At 39.5% G+C, this 15570-nt stretch overlaps 1 protein-coding gene across 1 annotated transcript in view; it reads left to right on the forward strand.

The window, feature by feature from the left end:
• Positions 1–15257, forward strand: part of FLRT2 (fibronectin leucine rich transmembrane protein 2) — a 107243-nt gene extending 91986 nt beyond the window's left edge. Inside the window, exon 2 of the mRNA XM_060620464.3 lies at positions 1820–15257. Coding sequence (XP_060476447.1) covers positions 2206–4188 — 1983 coding nt within the window. The 5' untranslated portion in view covers positions 1820–2205 and the 3' untranslated portion in view covers positions 4189–15257. The remainder of the gene's footprint in view (positions 1–1819) is intronic.
• Positions 15258–15570: the final 313 nt, after the last annotated feature.

Genomic DNA, 15570 nt, shown 5'->3' on the forward strand with positions numbered 1-15570 from the left:
TTATATTTAATAAATTAAAATGTTCGAATGGTTAAATGTTACTATGTTTAGGGCAATGCCTCTCAAATTTTAACGTGCACACCCAGGTTCTTGCTAACGTGCAGATTCTGCCTTTCAAACAATTTCCCAGCTCAAGCTCATGCTACTGGACCAAGATCACACTTGAATAGCTAGCTATTAGGGAGCATTGAGATGGCTTAAAAATTTGAAATCTGAGCTTAAGGATGATGTCAGGCTGATGGCATTAAACTAATTTTCCTTATACTATCCTTGGCTGTATTATAAATTATTCTTTAAGTATATAGGGAGATTTTTGCTGGGTTGGAGGGATGGCTTCTGTCTAGTGGCAAAACATATATTTATTTGTACGTTTTAACAAAGTAAATAATGTTTGATTTTTAATAAAGTATCATATCTCGATCTGTTTTGGCGTGGAGAAAACTCCCTATATCTCCCCTTCCCTTTTTAAGGTTTTTGAACAACAAAACATGAATTTTACTGTTTCAGGTCATCAGTGGCATTTTTTTAGGTGGTTCACAATTCTTTTTAAGTTGTAGAACAAATTTACAATATCCTTGACAGTTAAACAGCATTTGCGGTGTGGTTTTTTTTTTTTCTTTTTTAATTATGTTTCTAAAGATAGCTAAGGGAACAATTTCAAATAGTTCCTCTGTGCTTCTAGATATGAGTTGTTTCAATTTCTGTCTTTTGGTGAGAATTAAGAAACTCATAGCTTGCCATGTCCTGTCATGTTGGCTTATTTTGTAAGGAAATAAAATCTGGCACCTTTCAATTATCTGCTTTACCTCTCTGATCTAAAAACAGATGGAACACATTGTAGAGCAGGGAGGCATGATTACTATCCGTGTATTGCCTTGACTTCCCCAACTGGGTCTTCTATCATTTCAAAGTGTGCTAAAGGTCTTTCTTTAAAGCGGGAAAAAAGGGGTGTCCGGGTGGCTAAATTGATTAAGCATCTAACTCCTGATGTCAGCTCAGGTCTTAATCCCAGAGTCATGAGTTCAAGCCCGGTACTGCTCTCCACTCTGGACGTGGAACCTACAAAAAAAAAAAAAAAAAGGTAGAAATAAACACAGATGGGAGGAAGGGGGTGGTGTTGAAAAATACCTTATTCCCAATCATGAGTGTGGCAACTCTCAAATCTGTACCTGGAGGTCCCGAAAGAGGGAATAAATACGCATGTTATCATGAACTGGAGTTTGGTCCTTCTCCTTAGTACCTTGAGGGTAAGCTGTTTTGATGGAAGACAAAGGTGAGGAGAGACGAAAAATGGGGAAGAAAAAAAAATCTCTCTGCCTTCACGCGTGCTTCTGTGCATTGTGTTTATTCCTCTTCCTTATGGCATTAGATCAAAAGGGCACATTTTTTTTAAATGACCGCAGCCGTGCCTATTTTGCATGTAGAAAAGGCTTCACGTTTCTTCTCTCAAGTGGTGTTAGGTACTCAGTCATTTGTTTCATCTTGAAAGAAGATGTGACCTGTTGGATTTGTAGGTAACCATCATTATTGATTCAGTGGATTCAGCAGTGTGCCTTTTGTGCCCTTTCTATTTGGATATTCAAACAGATATTTAAGAGACGGTACTGATTGGGTTGTTGAAGATAAGGTAATTGAATCGTGTTCCTTTGTTGAATACCTTTTCAACTAAATTATTGCTGCTTAAAACATCATTTAACGCCAACTCTGTGGCCCTGGCCATTTGGTTCTGGCCATAGTGTTCTTAAAAGGCAGCTAGTAACCAGAACTTCATCCATCACTATCCTAAACTGACTTTTTTCTCTCTACTTTCCTCTAACAGAGTGCAGATTGAGCTTAACCAAGAAGTTCATAGTCTGATCAACACTGACCTGATCTACAACATCAGAAGGGAGTTCTGCCTGCCCAGTTGGGCCTCTGTTGACTGCAGATAACTTGGCTTCACTCATTGCCTGTGTGGAAAATTCTCCCTATTGATTTTTTTTTTGTTTTTTTTTTGTTTTTTTGTTTTTGCACATGGAGGACAGTAACAAAGACAGCAACACAGGCTGATAAGAGCAGAGATCACAGGAGAATTCTCTTATTACAGGTCCTTGGGACTTTTCCTCTAGTTGGAGTTCTGGACTTTAACAGAGCCCTTTCCAGTCATTTTGGTTTTGTTTCTTGTTACTTTCCCACCACCTTGTATTTTGTTTCCGTACTTCAGAAATGGGCCTACAGACCACACAGTGGCCCAGCCGTGGGGCTTTTTTCCTGAAGTCTTGGCTTCTCATTTCCCTGGGGCTCTACTCACAAATGTCAAAAACCTTGGCGTGCCCTAGCGTGTGCCGCTGCGACAGGAACTTTGTCTACTGTAATGAGCGAAGCTTGACCTCAGTGCCTCTTGGGATCCCGGAGGGCGTAACCGTACTCTACCTCCACAACAACCAAATTAATAATGCTGGATTTCCCGCAGAACTGCACAACGTACGGTCGGTGCACACGGTCTACCTTTATGGCAACCAACTGGATGAATTCCCCATGAACCTTCCCAAGAACGTCAGAGTCCTCCATTTGCAGGAAAACAACATTCAGACCATTTCGCGGGCTGCTCTCGCCCAGCTCTTGAAGCTCGAAGAGCTTCACCTGGATGACAACTCGATATCCACGGTGGGGGTGGAAGATGGGGCCTTCCGGGAGGCTGTGAGCCTCAAACTGTTGTTCCTGTCCAAGAATCACCTGAGCAGCGTGCCCGTTGGGCTTCCTGTGGATTTGCAAGAGCTGAGAGTGGATGAAAATCGTATCGCTGTCATATCAGACATGGCCTTTCAGAACCTCACGAGCTTAGAGCGTCTGATCGTGGATGGGAACCTCCTGACTAACAAGGGCATTGCCGAGGGCACCTTCAGTCATCTCACCAAGCTCAAGGAATTTTCCATTGTTCGGAATTCACTCTCCCACCCCCCTCCTGATCTCCCAGGTACACATCTGATCAGGCTCTACCTGCAGGACAACCAGATCAACCACATCCCTTTGACAGCCTTCTCAAATCTGCGCAAGCTGGAACGCCTGGACATATCCAACAATCAACTGCGCGTGTTGACTCAAGGGGTCTTTGATAATCTCTCCAACCTGAAGCAGCTCACCGCTCGGAATAACCCCTGGTTTTGTGACTGCAGTATTAAGTGGGTCACGGAATGGCTCAAATACATCCCTTCATCTCTCAACGTGCGAGGTTTCATGTGCCAAGGGCCCGAGCAAGTCCGGGGGATGGCTGTCAGGGAGCTGAATATGAATCTTTTGTCGTGCCCCACCACGACCCCTGGGCTGCCCGTCTTTACCCCAGCTCCAAGTACAGCCTCGCCAACGACCCAGCCTTCCACGCTCTCTGTCCCAACCCCTAGCAGAAGCTACATGCCTCTGACTCCCACCACAGCCAAACTTCCCACGATCCCTGACTGGGATGGCAGAGAAAGAGTGACCCCGCCTATTTCTGAACGGATCCAACTCTCTATCCATTTTGTGAATGACACGTCCATCCAAGTCAGCTGGCTCTCTCTCTTTACCGTGATGGCATACAAACTCACGTGGGTGAAAATGGGCCACAGTTTAGTAGGGGGCATTGTTCAGGAACGCATAGTCAGCGGTGAGAAACAGCACTTGAGCCTGGTTAATTTAGAGCCCAGATCCACCTATCGGATTTGTTTAGTGCCACTGGATGCTTTTAACTACCGAGCTGTGGAAGATACCATTTGTTCCGAGGCCACCACCCACGCCTCATATTTGAACAATGGCAGCAACACGGCTTCCAGCCACGAGCAGACGACTTCCCGCAGCATGGGCTCCCCTTTTCTGCTGGCGGGCCTGATCGGGGGCGCGGTGATATTTGTGCTCGTGGTCTTGCTCAGCGTCTTTTGCTGGCACATGCACAAAAAGGGGCGCTACACCTCCCAGAAGTGGAAATACAACCGAGGGCGGCGGAAAGACGACTACTGCGAGGCGGGCACCAAGAAAGACAATTCCATCCTGGAGATGACAGAAACCAGCTTTCAGATCGTCTCCTTAAATAACGATCAGCTCCTTAAAGGAGATTTCAGACTGCAGCCCCTTTATACCCCAAACGGGGGCATTAATTACACGGACTGCCATATCCCCAACAACATGCGATACTGTAACAGCAGTGTGCCAGACCTGGAGCACTGCCACACGTGACAGCCAGAGGTCCAGCGTTATAAAGGCGGACAGTAAGACTCTGGAGAACACACACACGTGTGTGCACCGAAAGACACACGAATTACATTTGATAAATGTTGCCCAGATGCATTTGTGCATTTGCATACTCTGTAATTTATACGGTGTACTATATAATGGGATTTAAAGAAAAAAGTGCTATCTTTTCTATTTCAAGTTAATGACAAACAGTTTTGTAACTCTTTGCTTTTTAAATCTTAAAAAAAAAATAGTTGCTGAAGTACTGTACAGGGTTGTACCATGAGAACCCAATGCCAAGGCTAAGGAGTGATTCTTCCTCATGATGCACATTCACCATTTTACTGTTGAAGCTGTCAGAATAAATTCCTTTCTTATGGTTGGTGGTCAGATGAAAAGGCACATGGAAACGGACTCATCAGGGTAGGCTACACAACATGGGGAAAACAAGGAATGGCCCAGATAGATATCTTTATGCTATTTCTATACTTCCTGGTGTGGAAGGAAAGTTAAAAATTTCAAAGTAGAAGAAAGGAGGTAGTTACCCTGATTTGACCCAAAGCAGGAAATCTAGAAAGCATCACGAGGAAGCCCGTTCCTGTAAGATGTTAACCGAACCCGGCAGAATCCAGAAAATGATGTGGGCTTTGAAAAGAACTTCAAACCCGGGGGTTGGCTTTCTGACTGGGAGCTTAAAAATCACCCCTCACGCCTCCCTGATCCTATGTGATAACAGAGTTAGAGACCTGAGTCTGATTCCGGCCATCTTCAGAGACAGATAAGATGTTCCAGCAAGAAAACTCCCTTTAAAAGTGTTACTATTCAAATTATATGTCAGGTTGAATCACATTCAACAGAGATATATTCTAGAATACTTTTTTAGAAGAGGCTAATAAAATAACGGGAAGAATTATATTGAATGGAATTATTTTTGATAATGAGAATTATTTGGGTAGATTCACTGCAGCTATGTCAACATGATATTTAGACCAACAAGAGATCAGTGTTTGGAATATACTAAACTTGTTATTTAAAAACTATTGGTACCATTTAGACAAAAGCAAGTGATCAGTGATTCTGCTACACTTCATCAAACGACTTTGTTAGTATCATGTTGAAATAGCTTGAATTAATACCTTTATCCCCTTGCAAATTTGTCTTCCAATCACCTCACCTATATTTTCGTAACTAGCCGTTTATGCTAGATTTTTCCCCCCCACTCTGCTTAAACTTTGAAAGAGAAAATGAGATCCCAGTCTCGGGTCCACAAAATATCCATATATACTTATACCCTTTAAAATGTATACTAATTTTCTCTGCTGATAATTCTATAAGGATGTATCAAAGCTGGCTGAAATAATGTATTTTTTTAAAGCAATACTGAGTTTCCACCTTGGACCGATGTTCATCCTATTCCACTTTTGAAATTTCATTTATTCCCTTTCAGTCTTGGATGTCCCTCTTCTTTCGGAATTGTGGAGGGATGATCTATCTTACATTAGTAGGATCACATGGAACAAGTCAGAGAGCACAGGCTCCTTCCCCTAATCTTGGCAGAGTGGGCAAAGAGCAGAGGGCATAGAGAAGAGAGGGATGTCTGTGCTTAATTCTAGATATTTTCAAAGCAATGCCCATTTTCACAAAGTATGTATAACTCACTCCTTTTCATCCCGTAGATGTAGAAGGGCTATCGATCACCTACATTAACTAAAAAAACACACCATTGGAAAATTCCTTTTAAAATCAAATTCTGCCCTGTGTTGTGGATTTCCTTTACCACTGGCCATTTTTTAGGGACCTGTGAAATTGACGTCACACTCATTTTGGCTTTCTCTCTCGCTCTTTCTCTGTCTCTCACTTTTAACAAAATAGAACTGTGATGTGTCTTCTTTGTAAGAGTTTAGGTATAAAACGCTATGCAAGTTTTTCTTTATAGTAAGAGCTTTATTTTCTTTAATAACGTACCCCCCAACTTATATGTTTTAATCTCCCTTGTCCCTCAGAATAAGCAGAACATATAACTGAAGTTATAATGTTGTAGAGGCAAGAATCGAAACGGCAGTCAGTTGAACTGAAATTAGCTGTTAATTAATTTGAATTAATTCTAAAGTGACTTAGGTTTCCATATGAGTTTATTAGCTAGCAAAATCTGGCTGTTGCTTGTTGAAAGCTAATTCCACACAGCAAAGGGACAAGACAGTCTGTGAAGGTGATCAGTGTTAACAGTAAGCCATCTACTATTCAGGACAATGACATGGGGTTGTGTGTATTTAAACGGATAATTCCCTTCCACTGTTGTCTTCTCCTTGGCTGTGTAGATAAAACTATGTGTTCACATTATGGTACTTTGACTTTTGAGGGTTTTTTTTTTCTCTTTTATCCACAAAATAATCATGCTCATGTATTTATATTGTGTATTTAACCCCCAGCATCATATTTGGCTGCTGAAACATTTTAGTTTCGAGCCAAGACTGATGTTGGAAAGGTTTCTATGATGTCTTGTGGGATTCAAAGAATTATTTGGGGCTTGAGTGGTACAATGAAGTCCTAGTCATGTGAAGGGGCCTCTGCTAAAAGACGTTCCTGAAGAGATAGAACCTAGTTGCAGTCTTTGCTTTGATCTTGCGCACAGTATGACGGAGGCTGCTAAAAATAAGATCAGTGTCTCGTTTGTCATAGCATACCTGGGGCTCTCACGCCAGGATAGGAAGCCCATCACGGAATTTGTAATGTCTTACGTGTCTTAGGAAAACTGCTGAATAACCAACCGTCAGTGTTGGCTTAGGCTTTGATTGGCATCTTCAGTCGCGGGAAGTGTGTTTTGCTGAAACATCTACCCTCTAATGGAGCCTCTCTTGCTGCCATTGTTATGTACTTTGAGATTAGCCAAGAGTCACAGTTGAAGATGCAGGCCAGGACCATGAACCAACAAGACATACACCCTGGCTTATAGAATTTGATGCTGTTTGACCAAACAGGCTGATTTCAGATAACACACGGCCACTTTCAGAGCTAGGCAACTGTCACTGTGCAGAGGAAATTCTAAGAGTAAAGGGTGTAGCCATGATCACACAGATGTTATTGATCGTTATTCATTTCCAGGGTTGTCATTAATACCTGCTTGTTGTGGGGAGATGTGTTTGAACAGGGAGAGGCTCTGTGCTCCCCTCAAAACTGTCAAATACATTAGCAGTTCATCACAACGGATGGCCACAGGCAGAGACAAAAAGTGTGTTTCCCTGCCCGGTTTCCTTGTATGAGAAGTGGAAAAGATTCTATCCCCTGAGAAATAATGCGATTTCTAATTACCTGGATGTCTGTTGGAAATATATAAGATATGTTCCCCAAGGTTTAAAAAAACGAACAAACTGTGTTGCTGTATTGTGACCAGTCTGGCAAAAAATATTAATGAAGTCGCTAATTTTAAGGCTCCGTTTCCTACCAGTGCCGATCATGATGGTCTTAGTCACTTCCCAAGATCATAACTTAACTTCCCCACGTGGAGAACCAGCTCTGCATGCGGTGAGCAGAACACCCAATGCAAGCAAAAGTTACAGGGAACGGCTGAGGCAGATCACCTTTTGACAGTGAACTGGTTAGTTTTCATCAATTTCTTTGTTTACAGCATTTTTCTCTACCCTACAACAAGGAGACATTGAGTTTTACTTTAGAACAAGAACAGTTTTGCGCATGATTTACCTTTCCAGCTTCATGGGAGTGCAAAGCAATTTCTTTGTGCCGCAAAGGGCAATACAAATACAAAACAAACAAACAAACAACTCTCCTAATTCTTACTCTTGTCAAAACTGACCTGATGCTCTTTTTTAAAAAGTCAAAATACTAATGAAGAAAGCTATGGCTTACATCCTTCTCTGATTTCTACATCAGGGCCATAAGACAATTGACCACTGGGGGATGCTTGTCACAGAATGTGGGGAGAAAGTTTTATCCATGTATGATACTGTTGTTACAACAAACCAATCAGATTCTTTTGCTATAGTTTTCATTTTTCTTTTTCTAGAGGCACATCATCCACCAGAAGAGCACAAAGCAAGGCCATCATAACAGACATTTTTAAACTAGTATGCAACACACACGTACGTGCACACACACACACAAACACGCACACTGAGGCATTTATGAAGATGTCCATGGGATATAAGATTTATAACTTTTTGAGGCAAGGTGAAGGCGTCACCACTGTCTGTCCCTCTAAGACCAGTATATATTCACCAAAAGTTAATCCCAATGGTTTGTTATTGTTTGAACCACATGTTGATTTCCTTCTGGTTTATGTTTAGTGTGTTCTCATAACAAGGGACTGCAAGGGGCTGGAAGATTCTGCATCGCACGTCCTCTGAGACCTACCATGCCGCACACCTTGTTAACTACAAACTTCACTCTACACTATACAGTACCTTGTTGATATATTCAGTAAAGGCTTATTTTAAAAGAAAACCACATTTTGTTTATCTGAGTAAGTTCATTGGGTTATAGCCAACACTTGCATTGTTAATGTGAAAGAGAAATTGTTAATGTGGAAGGCTTCCTGATGATGCATGAGGGTGGCAGGAATAAAGGAGGTGATAGGATTTTTCCTTTTCTCCTACCTTGAAGACAACTTCTGTTTTTAAAGCCATTTAACCTTTTTTGTGTGTGTGAGGGGTTTATATGAAATCTTCATGTTCTTTGCTACTTCCCGACTAACTTGTGTGTTTGTCTGCATATCTTTTCAGTATACACCATACATCACGAATATTGTTTTGTATTTGTGAAATCTGTATTGCTTAGGATAGAGATAAATACGAATGTAGTAATCCAATCAGAAGAGCCCCCCCCCATTTCATAACATACACTATTGGTTTTAAAATGTCAATTTTTCTTAAGAATTCCCATGGTACATTTCTACTTCAGATTTGTTTATAGCTCATGCACCCATACTTCTAATGAGCACTCATGAAAATGTATCTATTCACGTGCTCCAGTTCAACTCGGATTATTCTCACGATTTTGCCAGACCCCTTTCCTCTAACTCTTTAATAATGTATTTGACAGAGATTAAATCAGGAAACAAAATCACGACACTTCAGTTAACTAGTATTAATTATTTGTAGAATCTATGTTGGAAAATTAAGTATGCAAGACAGTGGTCACTGGTGATTTATATTACACTTGGGAGATTTTGTGCCAAGTACTGTCCATGCAACTCTCAGTCACTTTTACCAAGAATTGCAGACCTTATTCTGTGAAGACCAGACCCTTAGTCAAGGAATAAAATTCGTTAAAAAAAAAAAAGTTTATTACAAGTCAGCATTTGGCTGACTTCAGAAGTTTTGTAGAAGAATAAAATACAGTCTTAGGCAAGTCAAGCACATCTTCTACTTCCCTGTGTTCCTGAAGAAATCTGTCTGTTCACCCAAAGTATTTATTTTTCATGTACCTTCTAAAGAATTCTGTTAGGTTCTTTTGGGGATTCAGAGAAAAATATGACTCTACCACTAAGGAGCTCACAGATTGTGCAAGAAGCTTGTTTTCGAACACATTCCGGAGTCTCAGAGCCCATGTAATAATTTTACATTCTCTCAACCTCAACAGAGTATCTAAGGTGACGAAAGAAATAGACGTACTTCTTGATACATTTGATGATGCATTTGTTGTATATATTAGACGATCTTGGTGTTTAATAGATGACGCAAAGTGATGGTGCGTTGATGAAATTAGAATTGAATTTGAATCAAATTTTCAAACATATACTAAGTAATTGAACATTTAGGAATTGTGTTTGGTAATTAGACATGCAACTTTAAATTTCCGCTGGGCACCAGAATATAAATTAATCTAAAACAATAAAGAATGGCACCTGACAATTCTTGAGCACCAATGTAATGCCACATTTAGAATGCTTTGATACATGTGGTCACATTTTGTCTTCAACTACGTAAGGTGTTTCATCTTAGCTTTTCAGCATGTAAAACTTCCCAAGAAGTATAGCGATTCGTCCCTGATCATAAAACCTGTGAATGGCAGAGTCGGGCGTTAACCCCAAACGTGATTCTTAGACTCTTAAGTACTTTCTCGCCTCTTAAATTGACTAGCTTTGAGATGGACTAGCCTTCAGGACAACTTCTTTGTCAACAGTTAAAATTTGTGATGATCGAGATATCACAACATCACTCTGAGGACACATATATTAATTATTGTTTGTGGCAAATCAAGGAAACATTCTAAAAACCTAAAAATATTTGTCTTTCAAATCCCATTCCTGGTTTTTTTTTTTAGAGAAATTCTGTGTTTGTTATTATTGGGTGGCTGCACATTTATCTGACTTGAAAGCTTCAGATGGAATCAAGATATGCCTACACCCACGGGGTGAGCTGAAAACTATTAAAAGGACTTGAGTGAGGTTATTTTTAGTAATGAGTTTGTTTCTTACTTGAGAGGTTGCTCGAAGTATTTTGTAGATCCTGCTGAAGATGCTCATATGTCAGAATCTATTAGGGCCTTAGCAAACTGGCTCCTGGATTTACAATTATTTTTCATAGCACAAATAGAAAATGTGCGCTTTAGAGGATTTTGTAGGAGCTTTGTTTTTATTAGTTATATGGAAAGTTAAGGATAAAGCATTTGTAATGGTACACTCTAAAAACAGAGGTCTTTTTAGCACACACACACACACACACACACACACACCAACTGATGAACCCGTTTGCCCATTTTCTTGGTGTGAAGTCTAAACTAAATGAAAAATTCATTACATCCTTAAGGAGATTCTTGTCATTTCTGTGACATAATCAACGTCCATATTGGGTTAATCTATTCCTAAGCAAATATCAAATTATGCTGGTTCAGATTCTGCTAAACTCCCTGGTTTGGGTAGGATGGGCCTGTGTTAGTTTAGTTTTGTTTTCATTTAGCAACTATTTGATGAAGCCTGGTAAGTTTTGGTGCTGAATAAGATTGCTTTCCGGGACAGCCAACTTGGCATCATCAGAAATCTTTCCTGAAAGTTATGGTGCTCAACACATGGGCCACGTTTTTCCTGTCTCTTTGCCTCCTTTGAGCGCTCGCACTCTTACATTTAAGGAATCATACAGCAGTTCTTACAACACTTACATGCTTTCTCAAATGTTTTTTCTCCTCTCCGTTTCCTAACTCTGACATGGTTAAGACCCTTCCTGTATTCTCTAGTCCACCTGCATCTTTCCTACACACCGTGGGACAAGGTATAATAGTCTATAAATAATGCCCGATTGTGACAAGGCATTACCATGATTTTAAGAGAGAATTCAAGCTCTTTGTATGACATAATGTGTCATATATACATTACTCCCTGGCATTCCTTACTAGTATGTCCTCCTCATTCATTATGTTCTCTGGACTAGATAGATACTTGAAATCAACCAACAGTCTATCTCTAAGAAATGTCAACTCCTCTATACTGCTGTAGTTTTGCTCGACATTTTTTATCCTATGACATTCACTTTCTCCTTTGCTTGGTGAACTGTTCCTTCTTCAAGATATGACTCAAGTGGCCCCCACCTTTGGGAAGCTTCTCAAATCACATCTGTCAACTATCTGACTCCTCTGTACAGTTAATATAACTTCAAAATACTTTTCTTTATGGCATCTATATTTTGTGGGTTTTCATGGGTATGTTTCATGCCTATATTTTAACCCCCCGGAGACAGCGGACAGACTCTGCCAATTTTTGTATCTCATCCAGTGATGAGTAAGTACAGTGTCCAGCCCTGGGCAGGTGTCTCGTACATGCTTTTGGGTAAAATGTGAACAGAGCACATGGGACAATGAAGTGATGTCAGGTGTCCCCAAACAGCAGCAGCTCAAATAACAGCTACCCTGTCAACCTCCTACGGCTGGATGACTTTCTTAAAAGCCTCCGAATGATCGGTGGAATTCTGGATATGCAGAATTAGACTTGCTCAGAAGCTACGATATGAATTTTACAAGAAACAAAACATACATTTCCTAAAAAAATCTTTTGTTTACCCATGACTATTTTTAGAGAAATTTTGTTTTCGTGATTATTTGTTGATCACACATTTATCTGATTTGAAAACTTTATTATGAAATCAGGATATGTTTATACCTACAAGGAAGGCTGAGAGAACTATTCAAATGATTTGAAGAACATCCTTTTTATATTTTACAGAAAACCCCAAAACTCTGAGCCAACTTGCAAAAAGGCATATAAAGACATATCTTAAAGAATTGTCTTACCAGATGTCATCATCATGAGAAATACACAAAGTATGGATAGACATAAAGTCCAAGTAAAACATTTTGACACTTTGCTAGGCATGATGAACTTTTCACGTGTAAAAAAGTAGATTAGTTTTTTGTTTCCATCAGCAATATCAAAAGGGACAGTCGATATTCACTGTGTCATATCTTATACCTAAAATATGGCATGTATCATTTAGAGGTCCACATTGTATTATCTTGATTATTTGCTCTACAAATAAATAGTTCTCTTCTAGAAATGATATTCCCATAAAGAAGGATGCAGTGGAGGTGGTAGTTATTAAAACCTCAAACTTGAAACAGGCTGACTTATTTTGGAAACCTGTCTCTGCCAATTGGCTTTGTTAATAACTTATACTTTATGGTCCTCAGTTTCCTTTACCTGAAATGGAGATAGTGAAGTCCAACACATATGGGGGTTGCCAGAAGTGCAGGTATGTAGAGCAGTTAACAGTTTGCCAGACTCGGCAAGCATTGAATAAATGGCATTGGACACGATATATTTTCAGACAGACCTCTTTCACAAGCACAGAGTGGCATATTGTCCACTTTATATGAAGACACCCAAGTTCATGAGTATTAAGATCAGCATTATACAAGAGTCATGTATTCAAAGGTAATTAGCATCCCAAATTTCACATAATTGTGTACAACCATTATCAATACAGTGCAACAGGGAGTTTTCCATTTTTTCTACTTTCTTTTTTTTTACTGGAAAAGTTAGGGAAAGTGAGGCACCATAAGGTAGCACAGAACAATACCAGGTCCTCTGTCTCATGATGGGTGGGACCATTGAGCATCACTGTTGAAAGGAAAAAGAATAGACTTCTCTGTAGTGTAGCTAACATATTTCCTCTCTGATCTTCAGAATACACATACATGTGATTATTGCTAAAAATTAGCACAGAAGTATCAAATGTGCTCTGAGAATGAGTGTTCAGAAGACATTGGGAAATTAAAACTAAAAAAAAGCAAGATAATAACTTTCTGCTCAAAAATCTATAATGTTAAATGACATGGTTTTATTTCGTTTTACTATAACCAACCATAGGATCTATACTGGCACTTGGCTGGCAGATAGCGGGGCTGGTAACAACCAAACGGAAGAGCATGTTAATGGTTCTGCAGTGTAGATGTGACAGTCTACCATCTGTCACCCAGTTACTTTTTGCAATCAATGCCATTCTTCATTTTGTAATCTCGTTGTAACTAAGAGGCATACGTCCTCTTTGAATAGGTCGTGTTCTTTTTTCCTTGGGTGCATGGTAATTGATGGTAGTGAAAACAGGCTCAAAACAGGTCACTCATTTGGACTCTATATTAGCGTTATTTTCCTTTTATCCTGCCTTTTCTTGTTTAATAAAGGCAGAAGGTTAGCCATTCAGATGCTAAGGGAAAAATGCTTTCTCTTCTAGTCCTTGGCTGCAGAGTTTAATTGGTTTCGGGGCAGCTATTCGGCAGGGAGAAGCCAATATTGGCATTCCCCTGGTCTATAGCCAATTTCTCTTCTCTTTGGGCTGGTGTCTGTTTTGATAGCTTGCCTCCCGGCTTTTTCTGTTGTTAACTTTTTACATATTGACTCTTACTAGTTGGAATACAGTGTGCTCCACTAGTGGATCTTGAATAAGAGGGAACCATTTGCTTTGTAATGGAGGCCAATCACCTCTGACAGAAAGCAGCAGTTTCTATACAGCCTATTGTATGGGGCTTACTGAACATGATGAACCTCTCTGATTCTGAGTTCAAATCTGTCCAGAGTTTTCCTTGCTCCATTCCATGGGCCTTGAGTGTATTTATGCTTCTATTTCCTCATTGGTCCTTGAGGTTATTACAATAATTACCTCAGCAGCAACAATACAGCAAGGTGCCTGGCACACACTAAAGTGTTCAATGTCAGGCACTTTCTGAAAACATGGGGAATTAATATCCACAAAGTTGGATTACACACCTTGGATCTCCTTTGGATCATGGGTCAGACCATTCATCTCTCTGGCCTCTTTCTTCTAGTAGAGAGCATAAGACTTTGGTTGATTTCTTAAGTTCTTTTGGACTCTCAATTCTGTTTCACTCTTGTCAATTTTCCATGAAGCTTAGCTATAGTGAATTGGGCTGATTTATGCCATGTGTTTTCATGAGTTTCAGGAAGATATGTATGGGAGAGAAAACAGGGAGCATGCAAAAATTCCATTTCATTGACTTTATTACAAAGACTAGCATGTCCCCCATTAGTTACAGCAACAGTAAACTCAATATGTTTGGAAAGCATCATGCACAAGTATGAAAAGAGCCTTGGAATCACAAAGAGCTCCCACTTGATACCTGTGTGTTATTAATGTTCCTAAACCTTATTTTCCTCATATGTGAAATAGGGTAACAGTACTTGTGAAGAGTCAATGAGATAATTTATGTCAAGTGTTCGGTGCAGTAACAGATTCATTCAAGCTCATCATGGCTGAAAAATGACAAATGAATAGAAAGAGAAGCAAGTGGAAACAAAGCTCATTCTTATTAACTCAATTATCTTTCCCTCAAAAGAGAGAAATTCAAACTATGTTACTAAGTAGACATATTTATAAAATACTTTATTTCGATAAAAAATTATTAAAGATAGATTTCCCTACAATAAAACTTGTATAAAACAAGATTGTTTCTTAAAATACTGAGTGCATCTTCTATCTTTGTAAGCCTTTTATGTAATAGCTATTAAACTTTAAATATTCAACAGAAAAGAAATTATGATAATACCCAGGAAAATGCTGAATGATAAATGTACTTTATTTTTGATGAAATAGAACAGATTTTAACACTGACTGTGCCACTTCTTATCTTTGAACCCTGAAAAAATATACAATTGTGGTCTTAAAAATAAAGAAAGAGTTTTTAGAACAATTAGAAAATACTTCTTTCCAGGGCCTTCAATACATTTATAAAGCCATGGCTTACCAGATAACAAAGGATGTTAATTTGAAAATATTTACCTTAAAGTGGTTGCCTAAGAATCCCAGCCAGTAAGCAATAGCTTTAATTGATCACATCATACATCTGAATTTAATAATGAAACATTGCTTTATTAAGGATGTTTATATAATGCAGCCTTTCCAATAATTTATACCATCTAATGAT

This window comes from Panthera onca, chromosome B3, assembly GCF_046562875.1.
Source record: "Panthera onca isolate mPanOnc1 chromosome B3, mPanOnc1 haplotype 2, whole genome shotgun sequence".
In the NCBI taxonomy this organism is placed as follows: Eukaryota; Metazoa; Chordata; class Mammalia; order Carnivora; family Felidae; genus Panthera; species Panthera onca.